The 26892-nt window shown below is 43.5% G+C and overlaps 1 protein-coding gene across 2 annotated transcripts in view; it reads right to left on the bottom strand.

Moving 5' to 3' along the window:
• COL5A2 (collagen type V alpha 2 chain) overlaps nt 1–26892 on the bottom strand; it is a 306470-nt gene that overhangs the window by 138460 nt on the left and 141118 nt on the right. For both annotated transcript variants that reach the window (XM_033945794.1, XM_033945795.1), the window contains 5 exons: nt 17618–17671; nt 15801–15854; nt 10095–10148; nt 8642–8695; nt 7673–7726 (listed from right to left, as the gene is read on the bottom strand). In XM_033945794.1, coding sequence (XP_033801685.1) covers nt 7673–7726; nt 8642–8695; nt 10095–10148; nt 15801–15854; nt 17618–17671 — 270 coding nt within the window. The remainder of the gene's footprint in view (nt 1–7672; nt 7727–8641; nt 8696–10094; nt 10149–15800; nt 15855–17617; nt 17672–26892) is intronic.

The raw sequence follows: 26892 nt of genomic DNA, 5'->3' as shown, positions 1-26892 counted from the left end.
GAATGACTAACTGAATGAGACCACCACAGCCACAAGAAGTGCATGAGTCTTCTCCTTCCATATTGTTTATAAAAAGTATTGAAATGTAGACACTTGCTGAAATATGGTAATAGAAAATAAAAAGAAAACTGTGTTATTAATTATAGCATAGAGCATAAGACAAATTAGCAATCAAAGAACAGAAGTGAAATGTCCTTCAGAATTTATTGTTTTAGCATGGGTTTGTCCTCTTTCTGTCCTAAATCTAACATCTCAAAAGTGACTAATAAGAAAGTGAAATAATTCTAAAATCATATTTTGCAGCTTACTATGATGCGGCATCAAATCTCTGTTGGTGTAAAGCGCCCTTTTAAAGGCTTTGCGTATCACTTTCCCAGGGTATCCCTGTTGTCTTAATCTCAACTTCAAGTGTTGGGCTTGTAACTTATACTCTGATGTTGTGGAACATAAATTGCCGGTACCTTAAAAATTGGGAGGCTGATAAGATTATTCTTTAAATGTGCTGGATGGAAACTATCATGATGTAAAAAAGCATTTTTATCTGTACCCTTTCTGTGTACTGTAGTGAACAGTTCATCATTTCTTCGTAACAGGGTTATGTCCAAAAATGTTATTTCCCTTAAATCACATTGCATCACAAAATGAATATTCGGGTGGCAACTATTCAGCCACTCCACAAATTCATTCAAATAACTAAAATCTCCTTTCCAAATAAAGAAGATGTCGTCAATAAATCGGTTTCAGCAAAAGCATATCTTCCCTGACAAACTTGCTGCACTTCTTTGAGAGAGTAAACAGGCGGATAGACAAGGGTGACCTGGTCAACATTGTATATCTGGATTTTCAGAAGGCATTCAACAAGGTTCCACATAAACGATTACTTTGGAAAATTGCAAGCCATGGAATCGATGGTGAAATACTCATGTGGATTAAAAACTGGCTGGAGCATAGGAAACAGTGAGTGGGGGTAAATGGACAATACTCAGACTGGAAGAGTGTCACCAGCGGGGTGCTGCAAGGCTTGGTGCTTGAACCCATGCTCTTCAACATCTTTATAAATGATCTGGGCATTGGTACGACAAGTGAGGTGATTAAGTTTGCTGATGATACAAAGTTATTCAGAGTAGTGAAGATACAGGGGGATTGCGAAGATCTAGAAAGTGATATAATCATGCTCGAGAAATGGGCATCAACATGGCAAATGAGGTTCAACGTGGATAAGTGCAAAGTGATGCATATCGGTAACAAAAATCTTATGCATGAATACAGGATGTCCGGGGAGGTACTTAGAGAGACCTCCCAGAAAAGAGATTGCACAATGCTCTGTGGCGGCCAAAAGGGCAAACAGAATGCTAGGAATGATAAAGAAGGTGATCACGAACAGATCGGAGAAGGTTATCATGCTGCTGTACCGGGCCATGGTGCGCCCTCACCTGGAGTACTGCGTCCAGCACTGGTCGCAGTACATGAAGAAAGACACAGTACTACTCGAACAGGTCCAGAGAAGAGCGCCTAAAATGGTTAAGGGGCTGGAGGAGTTGCCGTACAGTGAGAGATTAGAGAAACTGGGCCTCTTCTCCCTTGAAAAGAGGAGACAGAGGAGACATGATCGAAACATTCAAAATACTGAAGGGAATAGACTCAGTAGATAAAGACAGACTGTTCACACTCTAAGGTAGGGAGAACAAGAGGGCACTCTCTAAAGTTGAAAGGGGATAGATTCCGTATAAACGTAAGGAAGTTCCTTCTTCACCCAGAGAGTGGTAGAGAGCTGGAACGCTCTTCCGGAGACTAAGACTAAGCTGGACAAGTTCCTGCTAAGCTGGACAAGTTCCTGCTAAGCTGGGATGTACACAGGTGAGGCTGGACTCATTTTAGACCACTGGTCTTGACCTGGGGGCAGCTGCGTGAGCGGACTGCTGGGCACGATGGACCACTGGTCTGACCCAGCAGCAGCAATTCTTATGTTCTTATGGACCAGTGAACAAATTCCTCCTTGAAAGGGTTATCCACGATGCACTGTGCTTCAAATTTGGACATAAACAGATTTGCAATAGAGGGAGCCATTGCTGCTCCCATCGCTACGCCTGTTTGTTTATAATATTTCTCCTGAAATACAAAAAAAATGTTTGCACATTGCTATTATAGCGAAATCGTCTTTTTTTTTTTTTTTATATTACTGAGTGCTAGACTGTATAAGTCTGCCCAGAACTACTGGAGTTACTGTTGAAGCTCAATACCTTGGGTTCCAGCTACTGGAGTTGCTGTCGAAGCTCACTCCAGCCTATCCAAACCATCACATCATTTGTGAGATACAGACCATAAAAGTCTACCCAGCACATTCCTCATGTTCTAAATTAATGGAGTTCCTATCAAAACCCTTCCCAGCCCATCCTAAACTGAATTGTCATATATGGGGCACAAGCTGTGCAAGTCTGCATAGTTCACACTCTTGTTCTTCAATTAATGCCAATCATTTTCTAATTAGAGATCCACTGTGCTCATCCCAAGATTTTTGAATTCCATCACCATTTTCCTCTCCACCACCTCCCTCGGGAGGGCATTCCAGGCATCATTCACCCTCTCAAGTGAAAAAGAATTTCCTAACGTTACTCCTAAGTCTACCACCCTGCAACCTCAATTTATGCCCTCTAGTTTTACCATTTTCCCTTTTCTGAAAAAGATTTGGTTTTATATTAATACCTTTCAAGTATTTAAACATCTGTATCATATCACCCCATCCCTTCTCTACATATTTGAGTTTTCCAGTTTCTTCTTCTGTGTCTTTTGGGCAAACCCCTACCATTTTCATCACCTTCCTCTGGACTTCAAGTCTTCTTATATCCTTAGCAAGATATAGCCTCCAAAACTGAATACAACACTCCAAGTGGGGCCTTACCATCAAATTGTACAGGTGCATCAACACTTTCTTTCTTCTGCTGGTTATACCTCTCTATATATAGCCTAGCATCCTTCTGGTTACAGCCACCACCATGTCACACTGTTTTATCACCTTCAGATCCTCAGATCTATCGCCCCAATGTCCATCTCCCCATCCATACATATTAGCCTCTTATCTCCCTCATATTTCTATTCCCCAAATATAACACTCTACACTTCTTGGCATTGAATTTTAGTTGACAAACATTAGACCATTCTTCCAACTTTTTCAGATCTTTTTTCAACTCCATCCGGGGTGTCCACTCTGTTAGAAATCTTGATATCATCCACAAAAAAAGCAACCCTTACCTTCAAACCCTTTGGCAATGTCGCTCACAATCAGCCTCAGCACCAATCCTTGAGGCATTCCACTACTCACCTTTCCTTCCTCAAGTGAATTCCATTACCCACCACCTTCTGGCATCTGCCCATAAACCAGTTTCTAATCCAGTTCACTACTTTGGGCCCTAACTTCAGCCTGTCAAGTTTATTCAAGAGCCTCCTAAGAGGAACTGTGTCATATGCTTTGCTAAAATCTAAGTATATTACATCTAGTGCATGCCCTTGATCAAATTCTCTGGTCGCCCAGTCAAAGAATTCAATCAGATTCTTTTGGCACCATTTATCTTTAGTAAAGCCATGTTGCCTCAGATCTTGTAACCCATTAGATTCTAGGAATTATTACATACCGATGGAAAAGATTAAACTTAGTACTGCTTTTAGATAAGAATTAAGGCTTGAAATATTCTTAACAAAGCAAATCTTTTGAGCTATGGTTCCTAACCCAGTGCAGAATGCTTACCTAATAGATCTGCTTTCAGGATATCCAAGATGAAATATATTTCCACTAGTCATAGCCCATTACATTAACGGGTGCTAGAATATATGTGTGTATCTGTCTTTATTTATTTCTTTCGCGCTCTCTCTCCCCTTAGCCGCTTTCTGTATTTCTGTCTTTCTTTCTGCCTTTCTTTTTCCTTGGCTGTCCACCACTCCTTGCTGTTCCCCCTGTCCATTCTCCCTTCCTTTTACCTCCCCTATGTCCACCACCACCCCTTCACTGGTCCCCTTATCCAGCAGCAGCCCTTCTCCCTTTTGTTTTACCTCTCCCCTGTCCATCATCACCTCTTTCCTGCTCCCCCTGTCCAGCAGTAGGTCTCCCTTCCTTTTTCTTCCCTCCCTTTCCATCAGCACCTCTTCCCCTGTCCATCAACACCTCTTTCCTGCTCTCCCTGTCCAGCAGTAGGCCTCCGTTCTTTTTTCTTCCCCCCCCTCCGTCCATCAGCTCTTTCCCTGTCCATCAACACCTCTTTCCTGCTCCCCCTGTCGAGCAGTATGCCTCCCTTCCTTTTTCTGCCCTCCCTGTCGTAAGCACCTCTTCCCTTGTCCAGCAGCACCCCTTACCTCCTCTCCCATCTGCCCTCCGCCGACAGCCGCCTCAAGCCACCATGGCCTACAGGTGCCGACAGCCGCCTCGCCTCGAAGCCCTCCTCCCGGCAGCCGCCGATAGCGCCGCTACGTGAAGCCCTCCTACTGGCAGCCGCCGCTCTGCACCGCCACGCATGCCTGAAAACGACAGCCGCCTCTCTAACGTTTCCGCCATACCTGCCACCGTGGAATCGAAGGCGTCCTGGAGTCCTGGTGTAGCGCATACGCACTCTTGCCAGCCACAGCCCGACAGATCAGGGAAAGAATGCGCATGCGCGCTTAGCATTTTATTATATAGATACATACAGTATATCTATCTTAAGTGTATTTATTATGGCTATCCAGAAAACCAGAGTGATCAGGTGTGCCTCCTGGACTGGGGCTGGGTTGGAAAGCATTACTATAGGGTTTCTGCTTTTCATTAAATATGTGTTCATTTAAATCAAAATTCCTGGGGGGCAGGGGTGTGTGTTTGTTTTCTTTATTGTTTTTAACGAGTGTGCTCCAAAAAGTAATTCAATTAATGATGCCGTTATATGTTGGCAAATTAAATATGCAAGCTTCTTGGACTATTGAGATCACTTCCTTGCTTGAGGCATTCAAAAACCCTTGATGCTTTGCCATCCTCCACTGTATTCCTAGCTTTTAGTTATGGAGTAGGATAACTAACCTTAATCAATAATAAGTTAAAAAAACCAACAACCAAAAAACATGAAGATGAAGGATCTGTTTAAGCAAAATAAGAAAAATATTACTTGGAATAAGTTAGGGTTGCATAAGATGGTGTACGTATACAGTAAATGAGGTAAAGCCAAGATCATAAAACACATCATACTGGGGATATCTTCTCTAAACTGCCTAGCTACATGGTATGCAAATACTTTTGGAGCCCTATATCCTTATTGAATATTCAAAGAGAAAAGCACCCAAGTACTTTTCCTTTAACAATTCAATAAAGCCAATATGAATACAAAAGTATTTGTGTTCTCTTTGCATGCGACTTCTGTGGCTGGGGTCAGATAGACTGTACAGATATACTTGAAAATTTTATGTATACGTGTAGTTTAGTTCGTTAACTCCACATCACCTCCCACAATATCAACATTGAACAACTAAATATAGGCATCTAGAAACTCAATATGAATACTTAGCCAGGCAGTTTTCAAACCCTTTAATCTAATCTGCTATCTTTTCAGTTAGCCAACTATATCATCCCCGAAGATTGCCGGCAGGAGGGTGCCCAACCCCTCAATGCCCCCCATAAGATCACCGGCAGGAATGTGCCAAACCTTTCCCAGCAGGAAATTGTCCAATCCTTTCTTGAACCCCAGTACCGTACTCTGCCCTATTACGCTCTCTAGAATCGCATTCCAGGTGTCCACCACACGTTGGGTAAAGAAGAACTTCCTAGCATTCGTCTTGAATCTGTCCCCTTTCAATTTTTCTGAATGCCCTCTTGTTCTTTTATTATTCGAAATTTTGAAGAATCTGTTCCTTTCTACTCTCTATGCCCTTCATGATCTTGTAAGTCTATCATATCCCCTCTAAGTCTCCTCTTCTCCAGGGGAAAGAGACCCAGTTTCTCCAATCTCTCAACGTATGAAAGGTTTTCCATCCCCTTATCAGACATGTTGCTCTCCTCAGAACCCTCTCGAGAAACACCATGTCCTTCTTAAGGTACGGCAACCAATATTGAACGCAGTACTCCAGATGTGGACGCACCATCATCCGATACCTTCTTTCGTTCTGGTTGTAATATCCTTCTTGATTATGCCTAGCATTCTGTTTGCCTTCTTAGTGGCCGCTGCACACTGTGCCGTCGGCTTCATTGTCATGTCCACCATTACCCCAAGTCCCTTTCTTGGGTACTCTCATTTAATAACATCCCTCCCATTGTATAGTTGTACCTCGGGTTTCTGTTTCCCACATGTAATATTTTACATTTCTCAACATTGAACTTCACTGCCATCTCGTCGCCCATTCCCCTAGTTTGTTCAAGTCCCTTTGCAATTCTTAGCAGTCCTCTTTAGTCCGAGCTCCACTAAATAGTTTGGTGTCATCCGCAAATTTTATTATCTCACACTTTGTCCCTGTTTCTAGATCATTTAGGAATATATTAAATAGCAGCGGCTCGAGAACCGAGCCCTGCGGGACCCTACTCATGAGTAGTGGCCCTTCACTCCTACCCTGTTTTCTACCCGCCAACCAGTTTCTGATCCATCTATGTACGTCTCCTTCCACCCCATGGTTCTTCAGTTTCCGGAGTAGGCGTTCATGGGACACCTTGTCAAAGGCTTTTTGGAAATCTAGATATATGATGTCTATGGGGTCTCCTTTGTCCATCCATTTGTTAATTCCTTCAAAGAAGTGCAATAAGTTTGTTAGGCACGATCTCCCCTTGCAGAAACCATGTTGGCTGGTTATCAGAAGTTCCTATAGCGGGAGGGGCCTTAAGCACTTGGGCCAATCAGGCCCTAGGATCCTGTGGATTGGGCAGGGGAGGGGCGGGCCCATCTCATTTGGACAGAGGCGGGCCTGCTGGCCGGACGGTGCAAAGACCCATCCGGCCAACTTGGCGGTAAGCTTGAGGGGTTGGGCACCCTCCTGCCGGCGATCTTCGGGGAGCCACTGGGGGGGTCCAAGGAGGGTGGTTAGGGCATTTTGTTTGGGGGGGGTTGTTGGGGGGAGGTCCAGCAGGAGGGGTTGGGTACCCTCCTGCCGGCGATCTTGGGGGGGGGGGCGGGTTCTTTCAGCAGGAAGGATTGGGCACCCCCCTACCATGAATGTCGGGGGAGGGGGGGTTGGGGAGACTGGCAGCCTTAGCTGCGGCCGCTATGCTAATCATGCCAGGAAAATCCCTTGCCGCGATAAAGTATAGCGGCCGTGTCTACTTACTATGTAGGCCAGCATTTTGCTAGCCTACATTGTAAGCATCTCCCGCTCTGCTAGGGAGACGCGCAGGGCCGCCTAGGTTCGCCTAAGGCTACCGCCTAGCCTTAGGCGACCTTAGACGGGCTTGTGGGCCTCCCTAGGCTCCCGGAGGCTCCTTCAATATAGGCGACCTGCCTGTGGAGCATTTTTTTAGAAAACGTGCCTCCCGATTGGCTGATTAGACAGCTGTAGGATGCCTACAGCTGCCTACAATCGGAATGCACTTTGCAGAATCAGGGCCTTAGTACACATTTATTCAAGTTTCAAGTTTCAAGTCTTAATAAAAGGAGCTCTTAGTACATGGAGTCCATAACTACTGGTACAATTTATATGAAAAGAAAATTTCCTAAATTTATATAAAGTGAAAATTTACCTTTGATCCAGCTGCTCCAAGTTCACCTTTAGGGCCATCTAAACCTTTATGTCCCTATGAATATAATAAATCATAAAATTATCCATAATGTTTCCTTTGTTTTCTCAATTTATGACTGTCTGCTGGTTCACCATCAATGTGCATTAAATTAGGGATGGACTTGTCATGGATTATCCTGTGCAGTGTCAAAACACCCCTATGAAATTACATTACATCATATATTGCAGGCTTAAACCATCGTGTAAACAAAAAAGGAAATGGGGAAGGGACAACGGTCAGACTATTATTGTGTGGACAAATACGTTTATTTTTCAAAAAAAATATATTTTATTTTTAGTTAACAAATATACACATGAATAAAACAAAATGTGGCAGGCATGTAAAGTCCCTTGTAATGAAACATATACTGGACCTCAACATGGCCTGTGTTTCGGCCACAGAGGCCTTCCTCAGGGGTGGTGAAAAGTAACCCAGTAAATGGTGCCAATTGACATGAAATCAAGCACAACTGAAATTACTTGTAGAAAGTCTTACAGGGTTCCTGCCACCTGACACAATATAAATCAACAAACGCAATAGTAGAAAAGATGCTGCGATAGAACTGCAATCAGATAAAGTTGAGTTGGTCAAGAAAGATTCCTTAGAACACAGCCATCTACCTCATACCAGATTTAATACTATAATATGGCAATATGCAAACTGGTACAGTATACTGCTTATTGGAATTACTACAAAGCATATTACTCAAGACCAAGCACTATTCCCCTCTTCTACTAAAGCCAGTAGCACAGGCCAGCATGGTAAATGCTCCGACGCCATTAGGAACTGAATGGGCATTGCAACATTTTCTGCATAGCACTCAGCTATACGGTTTTGTAATAGGGGACCTATATTATTCTACTTTTGCAACTATGCAAATAAAATATCTGTAAAATAATCTCTATTAATAATTCAAAGATGAATGCTTACTCTGTGACCCTTAAGACCAGGAAGCCCAGGAGCACCAGGGAATCCACGAACTCCCTAACAGAAAAAAAACAAACAAAGAAACCAAAAAACAGTTTTTACTTGTATAAATAATTAGAGTTAAAAGCAAATCAAAGAGCAGCCAACATAGGACTTTTTTTTACTAAGCTGTGGTAGATAGTGATCTTAGCATGTTCTTACATGAGTTGTTCCCACATGCTAAGGCCATTTTTTTCTGTAGCAGTAAAATGGCCATTTTGTCTTTATTTCATTTCAAATTAATGAAACAAAACAAAATAAAGAATTTCCAAAACACAACCCAACTCCCTGTCCTGTGTAAGGTGACTTGATGCCATTTTCCATTATAAGGTTCTCATCCTAATCTATGTTCTTTTCCATTTCTGTGCTAAGCATTTCTCTTTCTTGTTATCTCTTTCTATTTTCAGCTCCTAATCTGACTATTCCTTAGCTTGCTTCTGTTCCCTGTTAACAGAAACATTTATTCTGAGGGGTATATTGAGCATCCAGTAGGCAGTGTATTTTTAAAAACTGGCTGCTGTGGATTTTTTATGCCCAAACATTAGTGATGATATATATCTAGATACTACATGGCCCTGAATATCTGGGTGGAATTGAGCTGTTACATATTCAAATACAGGTGATAAAGAACATTATTTGGATAAACTAAACTAAGTAAAAATTTAAGTTTGTAGACCGGATCATCTCCGTAAGATGGAGTTTGACTCGGTTAACAATTACATTATAGCGTATAGACAAAGAGAAATCAGTGACCACCAATATAGATGCGAAGCTAAATGGAACTATTTTGTTAGTTGTTTAGAAAACAGTAGAGTTTTTTTAAAATTTTATGAAATGATTTAAGAGTCTAATTCTCTTATCCTTAACGGGATATCATTCCAGATCTCCGTTAGTTCCGATATATCTTATGCCCTTAGGAGAAGGTAATGAGAGTTTAGGTTTTTGGGTAGTCCTTGTCAGGCCCAATGTGTAAGTGTTTCAAGATAAGGGAACCAAAAGTATAAAGATACCAAACAAGATCTTAAAGGCGATACATGCACATTTAAATTGAATAAGGAACTGGATGACAGCTAGATCTTCAGAGACATTATTTTGATAATACTCTTGGATTATCCTGATATGTACCCAGTGAGCCATATCTACATAGGACCTGTTCTTTTATTTATAATTTTTTAGGTACGCTTCACTCTAGTGATAACATCTGTTGGAGAAACTATTCATCTCTTTGCTTTCCTTACTTCTGTAGACATAGGTTTGCTAAGCATGTACAACAGTTTTGATTGCTTCATCATTTCATATAATACTGGGCAGTAAATGCTAAGCTTTAAACATTTTTAATGGGAATCATCAGTTTGTGTTTTATTCAGTGCATGCCTTTTTAATTAATACAAATTGCAACAAAGTAGAATTATCTTACCGCAGATCCTGGGAATCCAACCTCACCAGATTGTCCTGCTCTACCACTATCACCCTAAAAATAAGGACAAAAACAAGTTATACCACTGGTGTTTCATACTGCTGCTTTTCATTTCATGAAAATATGTACAGGCCAGTAGTCAAGGCAATTAAGCATTCACTAGTAGCCAGGAAATGCATAACAGCCACATCTTTGTATTTCAAAAACTACACAGATGATAGTAGGTCATTTAAGGACCCCTTTAGCAAAAGCATAGTGTGCGCAAACAGCTTTAACATGCGCTAAATACTAAGAAGCCCAAAGGTATAAAATTAGCTTCTTAGCATTTAGCGCATGCTAAAGCTGTTTGCGCACACTTTGCTTTTGCTAAAGGGCCCCTTAAATTGCTAAAGAGCCAGATCTTGCCAGTGGCATAGCAAGGGCGAGAGGCACCCAGGGCGGTGGTACCCCCTCCTTACCTCCCTGCCGTGCACACCCACCCCTTCCCTACCCTATACCTCTTTTAACTTCTATGACGCACGCACCATCACCAACTCACTGCCCGTCTTGGCTCTCCCTCTTATATCACTTACTGGGCATGGGACCCAGAAGTGACGTCAGGAGAGCCAACACTGGCACGAGCAGCAGGTTGAAGTGAAAAGAAAGAGGTATGGAGGGGAGAGTGATGGTACGCAAGGGGTGGAGCAGGAAGGAACAGGGGAGTGGAGAGGAGGAGGAGTGCTGGCGCCCTCATCAAGATGGCACCCTGGGCGTCAGAATTGACGTCGGGAAGAAGGCTTCCGGGTTCGAGTAGTGGCAGCAGAGGAGCAGCAGCGGTGGACCTAAATCGGGCCTGGAGGGAGGCTTTTTTTTTTTTTTGGTGCGGCAGTGGAGGGACAGGAAGCGATCGCCTGTCCCATTGTCCCCGCACACAGCTTCAAGACTGTCCCTGAAAATGGGACATTTTGGCGTCCCGAAGCTGTGTGTGGGGACAACGGGACAGGGGATTCAAAAACGGGACTGTTCCGTTCAAAACGGGACGTATGGTCACCTTAGGTATGAGAGAACAGATAACATTTCAGTTGGTTATGTTATTTACAGTATATATATATATATATATATATATATATATATATATATATATATATATATATATATATATATATATATATATATACTTGCAAAGCACTCGTTACAAAGCAGTTTAATAAATGTCATGAGGGTTAGGTTTTTTGTTACCAAGGCTGACCTTAGAACTGGGTGATCGCTATGGTGACACTCAGGTTAAGACCTGCCCTATGTGTGACCTGCACAGATATAGTCTGATCTCCATTTTACAATGTAATCAGTCACTGTACCAGGAACAGAGACCAAAGATATAACTTTCAATAAGCAATTGTATTGGCTTAATACTCTGGTTCCTTACTTGTCATGAAATGAATTAGAAATGGATGCATTTCAAACTCATCTGAGGTAAGATTATCACATAATAGCTTTAAAAAAAAAAAAAAAGCATAAATCATTTTTACAACTATTTAAACAGGGAAATAGCAACTTTAATCTGCAAACTACTCAATGAAAATTGTTCTCATTCTGTCCATGTTAACATAGATACACTTTTGGTTACACTGGGGGGGGGGGCAGCAGCAGGCAGGCATTTTCAGGGTGTTGTGCTATGGTTTGGATTGTAATAAAAAGCACACATGTAGATTATATTTGAAATCTATAAACATTTTCCTTGAAAAAATTCTCCACACAAAAAGTCAGATACAAAAATTTATGCATACTTCATTCTGGTGGGAAGTTCAAAGGAAAAGAATGTATGAAGTTTGGTACAAAATCCACAACTGAAAAGTACAAGCAGATTTTCCACATGAGCTGAGAATCTGGAAATTGACTGCTAAATGTTTTCCTCTAAAAAATTCAGTAATAAAGTTTTGACACAATAAAAGAATTTCAGACCACAATCCTTGAAGTAATAAGGAATAAGTGGATAAAACAGGAACATTACTTAATCTTATTTGTTATGATGGAAATGAGAAACATTGAAAGCCAGTTCTTGGGGCTTTCATGTACATAGCGGTTTGGCTCATTAGTTTGCTGAGCCCATAGACTTGAATGAGTTACTAATATCATTCAGAGACAAATTAAAAAGAATTTATATTTAGCTACAACGTCTGTTACTTATGCCCCTCAGATCTCTCTCTAAATGAATGGACTCAAATGGACTCTGACTATTCCAAACAAAATATTTGACAATTATTGTCATTAAGGATTATAGGTAATACAAGACCTTTAGAAAAAAAAAGCATAAAAATCCTCACTCCTTTAATCCTAACTAGCAACCAGTACTTTAATTAGAAATAAAGTCAGATCTGGAGCATAACACTGATTCAGAACACCACAAATTAGATACAATTCTCTCTCTCGAAGCTTAGCAATTCAAGCTTTCTGCATGGTTAAAATATTTCATGGAAATAGCATTCACAGACTTGGCAAAACAATCTATGGAGCCCTTTTACTAAGCTGTGGTAAACACTACCGAATTCCATGGTAGTTCTGGGATGAGACATGCTACTCACGTACTAAAAAATATAATTTTTTTCTTAGCGCTGAGGACATGTCTGAAAGTGGAAAGTTGGTATGTAGTTCGCTAATCAGTTACTGCAGCTACATTGCCACACACTCTCACTCACACTCACACTAAGGGGCTGATTCTACAAATGGCATCCCAATTGTAGGCGGCAGTAGGCATTCTATCGCATCTCACCAGCCAATCAAGATACACATTTTTTTTTTTTTTAATGGACGCGGCGAATGTCCCTATATTGTAGGCGTATGTCTCGTACCTATGGAGACGCATCAGGACACTTTCAGACACCCAAGGCCAGCGTGGGCATCCATAAGCGTCCCTATGTATCTCCATGGGTGCATCCCTATGCTTCTCCATAGGTGCGAGACACGATGCCTTAAATGTAGGTCTGTCGCTGCCTTTGGTAATCCGGAAGCTTTTCCTCTACTACTACTTTCTACCCCCGCATAGGTGGGAAGCAGTAGCAAAGAGAAAGCTTTGAGGTTGCTGGAGACAGCGTGTTTACTTCACTCACACTGCCTATGGCTGAAGAGTTAGAACAGCAGTGCTGGGAGAACAGTGAGCAAGCACCGGATCTCACGGGGTGGGGGGTAGTGGCAGCAGGCGTCTTTTTTCAACATCAAGTATGTAGACCAAAGGACTCAGGCACTGCACACTGCAAATAAAATCGATATAAAAAGCTTATCCTCCCAGCTTCCTGATGTAGTGTAGCGAAACACAGACTGTTTTGGAGCCGTGAACTGACCTTTTCAGATAAGTGGTCTACTGTTAAACAACTTTTGTAGAGCCATAACATTTGCCACTCCAGTAGAAGTTTAAGTTTTATTATACTAAGTTTATTAGGATTTTATATACCTCCTATCAAGGTTATGTAAGCGGGCTTTTTTTTTTACAATCAGGTACTCAAGGATTTTCCCTATCTGTCCCGATGGACTCACAATCTATCTAAGTATCCTTGCTCCATGCAATGTGTTATGATTAAAATTCAAGCACCTTTCCAGCGACATTGTACCGCTGCTGTGGCGCCTTGCTGAAGAGCTTATGAGCACATTTAAATATTTAAAAGCCTTTAAATGTTATATGAAGATACTATTTGAGAAACTTGCCCAGTATTGAGAGGGTTTTTTTTGTGTTTTGTTCTATAAAGATGGATGTAAGGCAGAAAGTGAAGGAGAGAAAACAGCAAATGGATAAGGTGGCCCTGTTTAGAGCACAGACAGAAGGAAGTGCAACCAGATAATGGGAAAAGTTAAGTAGAAAAATAAAATCACCATACAAAGGTAGGAAAAGTGATTTTATTTTCAATTTAGTGATTGAAATGTGTCAGTTTTCAGAATTTATATCTGCCATCTATTTTGCACTATTAAGGAAGAAATGTATTTCTTTCTATTTCTCTGGTGTTCTACTGCATGCAGAGTCTGGCATCCTAGGATTTCATTTGTGTATATTAGGACTTTTAGTTTGTGGTCCTGTATTTGCGTAGGGTTTATCTGCGTTTTGCAAGCATGACCAAGGCCAGGTGTTCTGGTAGGAATGTTTGTTGTGAAACATCATTGGTGTCATGGCCCCAAGTAGGAAAATATTTGTTGGCAGTTTGTCCAGGTTTTGGAAGGCCCCGAGCTTGGGCCGCGTCTGGAGGACCTCTGTGCAAGTGTGGATATTGATGTGATGGCATCATACACTTGTGCAAATGAGCGTGATGTCATCATATCGATGTTCACGCATGCGGAGGCCCTCTAGACCTGACCCAGAGCTTGGGGAAGGAGACATGAGGTGCATGTGTGAACGAGGTTGGGGGCAGAATGGGGCAGGGCTGGGGGAAGAACAAGGAGGGGCTGGGGTGGAACAGGGTGGAGCAATGTGTCCTCAATTTTTTTAAGAGGAAATCAGGTAACCGTAGTAAGAGGGTTTCTATGAATGTTATTTTCTGATCCTGCCATAATACAGTTCTCGGACACCTCCTCCAGCCCCACCCACATGTAGTTAAATGTTCCTATTGTAAAACCATTTAAGAGAACAAGCATTGGATAGAATGCTATTTAGCCAAGTAAATGACTGAAAATTGCCTGCCTCAGAGTAAATTGTAGGGGCTCTTTTAGTAAAGTGTGGTAAAATCTGGACTTAACGTGTTTTAATATGCGACTTTCCTGCACACTAGGCCCAGATTTAATATAGTACTTTTTTAGGGCTTTTTGTTGTTTGTTTATTTTAATTTGCAATTCATGTACTAATGGCCCCTTTAGCATGCAGTACCTGCAAAAATTTAACCTATTTTTGAGATGTTAAGTGATCCTGCATTAACACTGCTCTATTCACCAGCTAATCAAAATGCACTAGCTGGATAATGCAGGAATGCCTTCTGTCCAACCATCACATGTCTCCTTCGAAAAATATCTTGTAAAAACTGGTAACATGCTTTAATTAATTTCAGCAGTAGCCTGTTTGCATACGCTAACCAAGTAATAAGGGCTTAATGCCCTTTAGTAAATGGGCCCTATAACTAAACAGCAAAAAAAAAAAAACAGAATACCATTTTAACTCTGAAATATAAGCTACGGTACTTTTTTTTAACCTCCAATCAGGGTACATCGGTTTGTTGTGCCATTAGGGCTTGCGTGCATCTGAGAAGCTGAAAGCTATGCCATCAATAGTTTCATTACCAGCAGGGCCTCCCAAGGTGAACAGATTTGAACAGAGATGTCAGACTAACAATGTACCACCCATCTGGGCAGCAGCAGATGGGCAGCGTTAGAGGCGGAGGATCTCGTTTGATGCGACAATATCAAATTTATACTGCACAGAAGAAAGGCCCAGCAATCTACTTCTGTATTCTACCACAAAAACTTGGCGATGTTCATCAAGTCGCTAGGACTCAAACATGAATCAATGGCACTGTCAACTATTTTTATAACATGTTTTGCTTTCTTGTATCTTTCTAAGTTTTGTTATAAATATATATACAAATATATATAAGACACATTATTGCTAATATCAGCCTTATGGAAAATTATAGGCACTGCCTTGAACAGAGAGCTACGTGAAACTGATCTGGTCTATAGTCATTTATCTATACCCATAGATATATGCTTATGAAATGAAACTACCCCTAAAAGCTGAAAAGCCACAATACTTACATCTTCACCAGGTTTCCCTGGAGGACCATCTGGACCCCGTTGACCTTGTGGACCCTAAAAAATATATATAAGTAAATAGTCAGTATAAAATGATGATTTCACTGGGAATGAGCAGTCATGCAATATACTTCTGTCATTTGTTCCTGAATCAGGAATCGGCATAAACGCCCATCTTAAAATACTTGGAAAAAGGTGACAGGAAAGGATTACTGAGTAACAGTTTCCAAGCATTGCTATTGCTAAGAGGAACAAAAAAATGTTGTCTAGTTCTCAAAATTAATAAAGCAGAATGTGAACCAAAATTCTCTATTCTACCAAGATAATGTCTTGTTGACTCTGAATTTTCTCTTACTGGTGCCTTAATGTTGTTGCTCCAGGTGAAGAGGAGACAGGCTTTCAGATGAGTCATTTTTGGAGCAGCCCCTATGCATTCCAAAGAAGGTAACAAATGGGACTTGGGGTAACTTATGACAGTGGAATAGCCAGACATCCAATTTTGGGTGGGCCTATGCCCAAATGGGTGAACACAAAATTTTCTCTCCCCCCTCTTTCTACCTCCTCCTAACTTAAAAGATCCTGTCTATAATCTCCCATTCTCCTCTCATACCCTTTCTGCTCTCACACACAAACCCTTGCTCCTTTCCTCCTTGCACACATTCTTGTGCTCTGCTCTCTCCACCATAATTCTCTTATCTGCCACCTCTTTCCCTTATCATTACATCCCACTCCTTGCCCCCCTTCTCCCTGCTTCATCATCAGAATCTTCTCACAAAATCACTTCCTTTCTCTGAATGTAACTTCCAGGTACAGCAGCTACCAATCCTGCCCTTCTCCCATCCCCCTCTCTGCAATCTCCTTGTCTCTCTGGCCTCTCAGCCCTCAAAAGTCAGCTTCTCCCCATCTCTGTCCTCTCCTCTCCACCTACCTCCCACTGGGCATCTCTGTCTAGACCCAGCTTTTCATGCTCTATTTTCTTCTCTCTCCCCCCCCCCCAGTCCCTCTCCCACTTCAAAACTTCAAAGTTTATAGCGCTCAATGAATAAAATGTTTGGAGAGGGGAATAAGGGACTGGGGTACACAATAGAGTACAGAGAGTTGAATATAGGCAGAGAGGCTTGACAGCAGGTAGGCAGAGAAGACAGACAAGGTATAAGGAGAAATTTCTGTACATTTCTCTCTCCCGGTTCAGTACGTCTAACGTGACCATTTATTTTTTTTCATCAAATGGGACATCTATTCATTGTCAGTCCCGCCCCCAATAAGGCTTCTGGGCGGCGCACCAGGGGGGGGGGGGAGTTGAATTGGCACGGCAAGGAGGGAGGTAGGCTTTAGTGCGGCAGGGAGGGGAAGCGATCACCTGTCCATTGTCCCCGTGCACAGCTTCAGGACGCTGTCCCTGAAAACCGGACATTTCGGCGTCCCGAAGAGGTGGGTCGGGACAACGGGACAGTCAATCCAATAACGGGACGGTCCTGTTGAAAACGGGACATTTGGTCACTTTAAGTATGTCTGACAACATTTGGTTGGGATTGAAATCCCCACCCATGGCTACATCCCTGGTTCATGATAATCCCTAGTGATAACAGTAAGGGCTAGATTCAGTAAATACCACAAAAAAAAAATAGGCACTGGGAAAAATCAGCACTCAGCATTATTGTATGAAGGGCACTCCAGAATGTCCTTGGGCTGGCTCTTTTTAACATCTTTGTTAACAGGGTTAAGATTCTTTATTCCAATCAGTCAATCCACAGAACCATCCCATAGCATCCTTCTTATACAGAAAGCACTGTTGGTGCAGATGTATTTAAAAAACTCACCATTGATCCCGATTCACCAAGTTCTCCTGGAGCTCCTTGTGGTCCTACACCACCCTAATATGAACAAAATACAGACAATTTGAATTATAATGAGCATATGGCCAGATATGTAATGTAATGTAATGTAATTTATTTCTTATATACCAAGTTCTTTGCCATTCTATATCTATGAGAATAAAGATTTGTAAATTGGGCCCATAATATGCAGGGCCCAGGGTTCTTTTGTGTCCCTACAAAGTACCTATCCAGATATATGTAAAACTGATTAATTTTAATTGCATCATAAGTAGTACAGCAAATTAACTATATCTGATAGATGGGATTTGGCCCCTAGCAGTAATACTGTGAGACTACCACTTGAGGTCACTGGTACCATTTTGAATTTTGTGCCAGCAATAGGCAGGAGCAACTGGGAATTGCTTTTGCCCTGACCTCAATAGACACCAGGGATTACTAAAGGAAGGCCATGGGGGGGGAGGAAGGCGGGGGTGGGGGGGGGAGCTACAGGAGGGTGGGAGTTGTGCTCCTTATTTAGAGTGCTGGGCCCTTTAAGAAACTCTCTAAAACATTAGGCTGTAGCTTTGTGGCTCAGTGCGGCTAGGATAGAAAAATACTGCCAGCTTTTTGCTGGCTATATTTTTCCCAAGAACAATGAGACGGGGTGTTCACCACAGGCCATACTATTCAATTTGCAAAGCATGCAAAACACTCATTGCTATGTATCTCATTGTGTATCTCATTGCAATGTATCTCATTGTGTATCCCAAAGTAGTTTATTTTAATGTGTCTTATAGAAATATAATCAGTGTTATTGCCCTTTCACGTGCATTAAGAGGCAAATAACACACATTAGGGCCATAATGTAGGTTAATAACTACTTCCTAAATGTTTTATCTACTCCACAAACCTACCCCTGCTTCTGCTATTATCTCCACAATATGAAGGAAAATACACATACATAGAGGCTGTACAATTTTCAAAAATGGTTTTTCCCTTTGAAAATTTGGCAGGTATACATATCATTGGTATGCTGGTGCCAACATAATTTGCTAACAGCAGGATAGAAGGCAAATGTCCAGGCAGTGGCATGCGGTCAGGGTCTTCATCCTACCCCCTAAAGGCCCTGAGGGAACTGCTTTGAATTTGATTGGTTGAGCAGGCAACAGGCAGATGCTGCTCAGCCAATCAAATTCAGATCAGTACTGTCAGGGCCTTCAAGGGGTTCGCCATGTTGGACGGACTATAGACTACGACGTGACATGGTGCAGTATGAAATGAGATATTAACCCCTGAAGCAGCCTCTGGCAAAATGTGGATTCCCTGTCAGGTACTTCAGCATCCAGATGAAAAAGCAAATTTGTGAGGATATTAAAGTAGAGGTTCACTGAGGACACAAAGCACAGTTACTTACCGTAACAGGTGTTATCCAGGGACAGCAGGCAGATATTCTTGACTGATGGGTGACGGCACCGACGGAGCCCCGGTACGGACAATTTTAGAGTGATTGCACTCTAAGAACTTTAGAAAGTTCTAGCTAGGCCGCACCGCGCGTGCGCAAGTGCCTTCCCGCCCGACAGAGGCGCGCGGTCCCCAGTTAGGATAAGCCAGTTAAGAAGCCAACCCGGGGAGGTGGGAGGGATGCAAGAATATCTGCCTGCTGTCCCTGGATAACACCTATTACGGTAAGTAACTGTGCTTTATCCCAGGACAAGCAGGCAGCATATTCTTGACTGATGGGTGACCTCCAAGCTAACAAAAAGAGGGATGGAGGGAAGGTTGGCCATTAGGAAAACAAATTTTGTAAAACAGATTGGCCGAAGTGTCCATCCCGTCTGGAGAATGCATCCAGACAATAGTGAGATGTAAAAGTATGAACTGAGGACCAAGTAGCAGCCTTGCAGATTTCCTCAATAGGAGTGGAACGGAGGAAAGCTACAGATGCTGCCATAGCTCTAATCTTGTGGCCCGTGACAGAACCTTCCAGTGTCAGGCCCGACTGAGCATAACAGAATGAAACGCAAGCAGCAAGCCAATTGGACAGGGTGCGTTTAGATACAGGATGACCCAACTTGTTAGGATCAAAGGACAAAAACAGTTGAGGCGATGATCTGTGAGGTTTGGTGCGATCAAGATAGTAAGCCAGAGCACGTTTACAATCCAAGGTATGCAAAGCCTGTTCACCTGGATTAGAATGAGGCTTTGGGAAAAAAACAGGTAGAACGATGGATTGGTTAAGATGAAACTCAGACACAACCTTAGGAAGGAATTTTGGATGTGTACGGAGGACGACCTTATCATGATGAAAAACAATGAAAGGTGGATCAGCCACCAGTGCATGGAGCTCACTGACCCTCCTGGCAGAAGTGAGAGCTATAAGAAAGACCACTTTCCAAGTTAGAAATTTAAAATGCGTTGTGGCCAAAGGCTCGAAGGGAGGCTTCATTAATGCAGAAAGAACCACATTAAGATCCCATACAACAGGAGGGGCCTTAAGAGGTGGCTTCACATTGAAAAGGCCCTTCATGAACCTTGAAACTAAGGGATGAGCTGAGAGGGGTTTTCCATGAATCGGCTCATGAAAAGCTGCAATAGCACTAAGGTGAACTCTTTATCGAAGATGATTTAAGAGCAGAGTCAGATAAGGACAAAAGATAGTCCAACACCAGTCCCACTGCTGTAGACATGGGATTATGGTGATGTAACAGGCACCAGGAAGAAAACCGAGACCACTTTTGTTGGTAACATTGAAGAGTAGACGGTTTCCTGGAGGCATCAATAATAGAACGGACAGGCTGAGAAAGGAGAGCGTGAGCCGAAGTCAACCCGAGAGATACCAAGCTGTCAGGTGCAGAGACTGTAAGCTGGGATGAAGTAGAGTTTGCTGATGCTGTGTAAGTAGTGAAGGAAACAGTGGAAGAGGTATGGGTTCCCTGGAACTGAGTTGAAGCAGAAGGGAGAACCAATGCTGTCTGGGCCACCGTGGAGCGATGAGAATCATGGTGGCTTGTTCCCTCTTGAGCTTGAATAATGTGCGCAGCATGAGCGGAAGAGGAGGGAATGCATAAAGGAAGAGATTGGTCCAATCCAGGAGAAATGCATCGGGTTCCAGACGGTGAGGAGAGTAAAGTCTGGAGCAAAACAGGGGCAGTTGATGGTTGTGGGGAGCTGCAAAAAGATCCACTTGAGGTGTGCCCCATTGAGAGAAAATGGACTGGAGAGTCGAGGGGTCGAGAGTCCATTCGTGAGGTTGAAGAATTCTGCTGAGATTGTCTGCTAAGCAATTCTGTTCCCCTTGGATGTAGACTGCCTTCAGGAATAGGTGACGAGCAGTCGCCCAGGTCCAAATCCTTTGAGCTTCCCGACACAAGGGACGGGATCCCGTCCCTCCCTGTTTGTTGATGTAGTACATTGCAACTTGGTTGTCTGTGCAAATGAGTAGTACCTGAGGAAAAAGAAGATGTTGAAAAGCTTTGAGGGCGTAAAACATCGCTCTGAGTTCCAGGAAATTGATGTGGTGTTTCTTTTCCTGGGTAGACCAAAACCCCTGAGTTTGGAACTCGTTCAAGTGAGCTCCCCATGCATAGGGGGAGGAATCCGTATTGATGACCAGTTGATGAGGAGGTAGATGGAACAGCAGACCTCTGGATAGATTTGAAGATGTCAACCACCAAAGAAGCGACTGTCAAAAAGACGAGGTCACAGATATGAGTTGTGAACAAGGATCCGTCGCTTGGGACCACTGGGTCGCTAAGGTCCATTGAGGAGTACGCAGGTGGAGACGTGCGAAGGGTGTGACATGTACTGTGGAGGCCATGTGACCCAAGAGCACCATCATGTGATTTGCAGAGATGGAAGTTTGCTGGAACACCTGCTGACAGAGATAAAGGAAGGTGTGAAGGCGGTTTGGAGGAAGAAACGCTCTCATCCGAATAGTATCCAGAATGGCTCCAATGAATTGAAGTCGCTGAGTTGGAATGAGGTGCGACTTGGGTAGATTGATTTCGAACCCCAACAGTCGAAGGAAGTGAATGGTCTGATTGGTGGCAATCTGAACGGCCAGAGGAGAATGAGCCTTGATGAGCCAGTCGTCCAGATAAGGGAAGACTTGAAAGTTGTGAGAGCGGAGATAAGCTGTGACCACAATCAGACATTTGGTGAATACCCTGGGAGAGGAGGCTAGGCCGAAGGGTAACACCTTGTATTGGTAATGATGTTGGTTGACAAGGAAGCAAAGATATTGTCTGGACGTCAGATGAATTGGAATGTGAGTATACGCCTCCTTGAGATCGAGGGAACATAGCCAGTCTTCCTGAGAGAGAAGAGGGTATAGGGTGGCAAGAGATAACATCTTGAACTTCTCCTTGACCAGACATTTGTTGAGATCCCTGAGATCTAATATTGGTCTGAGATCTCCGGTCTTTTTGGGTACGAGAAAGTACCGGGAATAAAATCCCAGGCCTTGCTGGTCTTGAGGAACTGGTTCGATGGCATTGAGAAGAAGGAGGGATTGAACCTCCTGAGCGAGGAGGAGGGATTGAGCCTTGTTGGAAGCAGACTCTTTTGGCAGACTTAATGGTGGAGGAGTCTGAAAGTTTAGGGAGTAGCCGTGGGCGCTGATAGCAAGTACCCACTGGTCGGAGGTGATTGATTCCCAGCGAGAAAGAAAAACATGGAGTCGACCTCCTATGGGCTGAGGTAGAGGACAGGAGGGAGGAAGACTGGCAATGCCCTGGAGAAGAGAGTCAAAAGGGCTGTGTTGGCTTAGGTTGAGGAGCAGGCTTTACAGTAGGCTGTTGTTGCTGACGGGCCTGTTGCTGTTGTTGACGCTGTCTGCGAGGTTGAGGGGGATGAGGCTGAGCCGGTCGAGCAGAAAACCTCCTTTGATATGAAGATTGTTGCCTGAATGGACGAGGAGGAGGAGGTTTCTTCTTGTTTTTCAACAAGGTGTCCCACCTAGTTTCATGGGCGGAGAGCTTTTGCGTGGTGGTATCCATGGACTCCCCAAATAGCTCATCCCCTAGGCAGGGCGCATTGGCAAGCCGGTCCTGGTGGTTTACATCCAGGTCTGAGACACGTAGCCATGCCAACCTTCTCATTGCCACAGACATAGCAGTAGCCCGTGATGTCAGTTCAAAAGTATCATAAATTGAACGGACCATAAACTTTCTGAGTTGCAAAAGACTAGAGGTACATTGCTGAAAAGCAGGAAGTTTACGGTCCGGAATATACTTTTGAAAAGAGGTCACCTGTTGAATGAGATGCTTCAGGTAAAAAGAGAAGTGGAATGCGTAATTACCTGAACGGTTGGCCAACATTGCATTTTGGTAAAGGCGTTTCCCAAATTTATCCATGGCCTTTCCTTCTCTGCCAGGAGGGACAGAGGCGTATACACTAGCTCCTGCAGATTTTTTCAGGGTTGACTCCACCAGCAGAGATTCATGGGGAAGTTGGTGTTTGTCAAATCCTGGAATTGGAATCACTTTATAAAGAGATTCCAGTTTTCTTGGGGCTTCTGGAATCGTCAAAGAAGTTTCCAGATTCTTATAAAAAGTTTCCCTCAAGATGTCATGGAGGGGCAACTTTAAAAACTCTTTAAGAGGTTGGTCAAAATCCAGAGCATCCAGAAATGCCTTGGATTTTTTAGAGTCAGACTCTAAAGGAATAGAAAGGGTGTCTGACATCTCCTTTAAAAATTTGGTGAAGGAGGAGTGCTCTGGCTTAGCAGCAGGATCCTGCACCGATGGATCATCCTCATCAGATGAATAATCTTCCTCGGTACCGAGGGGATCATCCGAGTCGTCCCACAAGTCAGGGTCCCGTACCGATTGGAAACGGCCCTGGGAAAGTGGAGTAGATGTTTCAGTATGCTTAGTCTTGCATACCGATTTCCCTGAACAGGTGGAGACGGTACCTGGAGAGTGTAGTACGGTACGGGGTTCAGAGAACGGTACCGGGTCAGAAATCATAGGAGTAGTACGCCGCTTCGGTTTCGCTGACAGAACAGGCATGGATAGAAATTTGTGCAGTGCCGATAAAGTCGATGTCAATAAAAGAGGCTGATCGACAGTCGGCACCGAAGGCTCAGTCGGTACCAATACTGGAAGGTTCGGAGTCAACAGAGCCGGGAGCAAGTGTTGGAGTTGCTCCTTAAGCTGGACCTGGAGGATAGAAGCAATGCGCTCATCCAACGTTGGTCCCGATGGCACCGGTACCGGTTTTTTCTTGCTCGGTACCTTCGGTGCCGCTCGACGCTCGGGTGAAGTCGATGCCGATGACGAGGCAGTGACTTCAATGGGAGCGGAGCGCTTATGGGGCCGGCGCTCAGTCTGCAGGACTTGGCTCACTGCATGCTCGACTGGCGGGCCTAGAACAGTAGGGGAAGGCTTCTTAGCCGGCTTACCTACAGGAGTCGACACCGGCGATGTATCTTGCGGTGCCGAGACAGTCGGAGTCGATTTGGAGGAAGTCGTCGACGTCGATACCGGTGTAACTTCCATAGCGGTACCGAAAAGGATACGCTGTTGAATTTGATGATTTTTTAACGTTCTTTTTTGTAAAGAACTACAGCGGGTGCAGGTTTCAGCCCTATGGTCCGGACCCAGACACTGGAGGCACCACTTGTGCGGGTCGGAGAGGGAGATAGGGCGTGCACACCGCTGACACTTTTTGAAACCCGGTGACGGGGGCATGAAGGGAAATACTGCTGTAGCAAAATCGAAGCCCGAGGCTTCGATGGTGCCAACAGGCCCCGCCGGGGCAGATCGAAAAAAATGAAAAATAAAACTATTTTTTTTTTTTTTTTTTACACAAACGATAATTAAAAAAGAAGGAAAATAAAATATGAAGAGAAAAATACGCGCGAGCGGGAAGGCAAGTGATAAGAAAAAAATCTTCCAACAGCCGTTGGAAACACGCGTCTTCTTAGCTCCGCGGAATTAAGAAAACTGGGGACCGCGCGCCTCTGTCGGGCGGGAAGGCACGCGCAGTGCGGCCTAGCTAGAACTTTCTAAAGTTCTTAGAGTGCAATCACTCTAAAATTGTCCGTACCGGGGCTCCGTCGGTGCCGTCACCCATCAGTCAAGAATATGCTGCCTGCTTGTCCTGGGATAATTCAATATTTGGTACTTGCAGCATCCAGATGAAGAAGCGAATCTGAGGAAGGGACGTTGCTAAATATTGGTGATTTTCAGGGTCACTGTATTCAATTTTGTTGTTGGTGACTGAGCTCTGAGCCTTCTCCTGGATGCCAGCCATACTTTATTTATTTTTTTCATTGAGGAGTGGAGTTTTTCCAGACCTATGAAGCTTAACTTGGTCTTTTTCTCCACTCCTTTAATTTTTCTTAAATTTTTTTCAAATTTTTATTGGTAGTTATTATTGGTAGTCTTGCTGGCTGTTTAACTCGGGAGTCAGCGCCTTGATTCTGCTGAATGTGTATGTCATTTTTGGGATTGTTTGGTTAGACACGCCTGGGTCTCTGTTAAAGAGGTTTGGAGAATCCCCAGCCTAAGAGCCCTGCTTTTTTTGGTGGGGGGGGGTAACTTTGTTTTATACAATTTGACTGGTTGAGCAGGTTGCCTACTCAACAAATCAAACTGCATCAAGCAAAAAGTAAAGTAAAAAAACTAAAAAAGCAGGGCTGTAGAGCTGGGGATTCACCGAATCCCCTGAAAGCCCTCACCACACATCACTGCCACCAGGAAATTAATAAAAAATGAAGAAAAAGATAGGCAGGCACTGGCAGAGGTTGTTGCAATTCACCACCCTTTGCCTGGGCCTGCCTACCTTTTTCTTTACCTCTATCTGTCAGAAGGTAAGTGTGGTGATTTTGAAAAAATAAAAAATAAAAAAAAGATTATGTACTTACCCTAGTAAGCTCTTTTACAGTAGATAGGTGAGACATTCTAGACAGTAGAGTTATTTCCCTTTAGCCGCATGGCTGCAGAAGGAATCCACTCTGGATTTTTCACTCTGCCTCTATAGTACTTCACTGGGCTGTTTAGCTCTCTCTACAGTTAGCACCCAAGCATGGAGAGCCACCCAATACACATGAAGTATAGGCACCCTGTAGCAACAGGCTCAGACCAAATGTTCTGCTCAAGAATTAAATCAACATTAAAGTTAAATGCCAACAAAGGCTTCAAAGGAGCTGAGAAACCATTCTCCAATAAATTGAAACATATATACAAATTCTTTCCAGTCCTCAATGGCTGACAGGCATCCAAGAAACAGCTTGGAGAAGCATAAACAGACTGAAAACTGTAAGCAGGTGCAGTAAATAGTGGGCAGGAGTCTAGGATGTCTCACCTATCTACAGAAAAAGGTTTACCAGGGTAAGTACATAATATTTTTTTCCAGTGCAATAAGTGAGACATTCTAGACAGAAGGGACTTATAAAAGCAGTCCCCCAAAAAACTAGAGTGAGCTTGCTTGCGCCAACTCGTAAGTCCGAGGACCAAAAGGTGGAGTCCTGTCTTGCTGCCATGTCCACTCTGTAGAACTTGGCAAACGTATGAAGAGAAGACCATCGGCCTGCAAATCTCCACAAGGGAGACAGCTCTAGCTGCGGCCCACAAAGGGGCCACACTTCTGGTAGAATGTGCCTTGATGGAAACAGGAGACTGTCCCAGCAAGAATGTAAGCTGACAAAATGGCCCTATGGATTCAGCTGGAAATCGTGGCCTTGGAAGCGGGAGTGCCTTGCTTAATGAAATGAGTCAGCACAAACAAATGGTCAAAGAGACAGAACTCGGTGACCTCCAAGTAATGTATAAGAACTCTACGCACATCTAGTTTCTTCAACAGGTGACTGAGAACCTGTCAGCTGAAAATCAGGCAAACTCACATCCTGATTGACAGGGAAACTGAACCACGTTTGGCAAGCAGGAAGGAACCATCCAAATAAAATCCCCATCTCTGAAATACAGAGGAAAGGGTCCCTACAAGACAAAGGCCGCAGCACCGATACCCGATGCACCCATGTTATGGTGACCAGAAAAAGCAGTCTTGAGTGTCAAGTAAAAGAGGGTAGCATCTCGAAGGGGCTGAAAAGGAGCCTTAGTAAGGCTAGACAATACGCGGTTAAGGTCCCAGGAAGGGAAAAGGTGCTTAACAAGTGGCCAGACATGAAGAGCTCCCTTCAAGAATCTAGTGACATCAGGATGAGATGCCAAGGAAGACCGACACTTCCAGAATCTAAAACGGGAGAGCCCGGCCACATAGACTCGAAGAGAAGCCACATTAAGGCCTTTATCCAAACTAGCCTGAAGAAAGGT

Source organism: Geotrypetes seraphini, chromosome 5 (assembly GCF_902459505.1).
Source record: "Geotrypetes seraphini chromosome 5, aGeoSer1.1, whole genome shotgun sequence".
Taxonomy (NCBI): Eukaryota; Metazoa; Chordata; class Amphibia; order Gymnophiona; family Dermophiidae; genus Geotrypetes; species Geotrypetes seraphini.
This window is presented reverse-complemented; position numbering and strand designations above follow the sequence as displayed.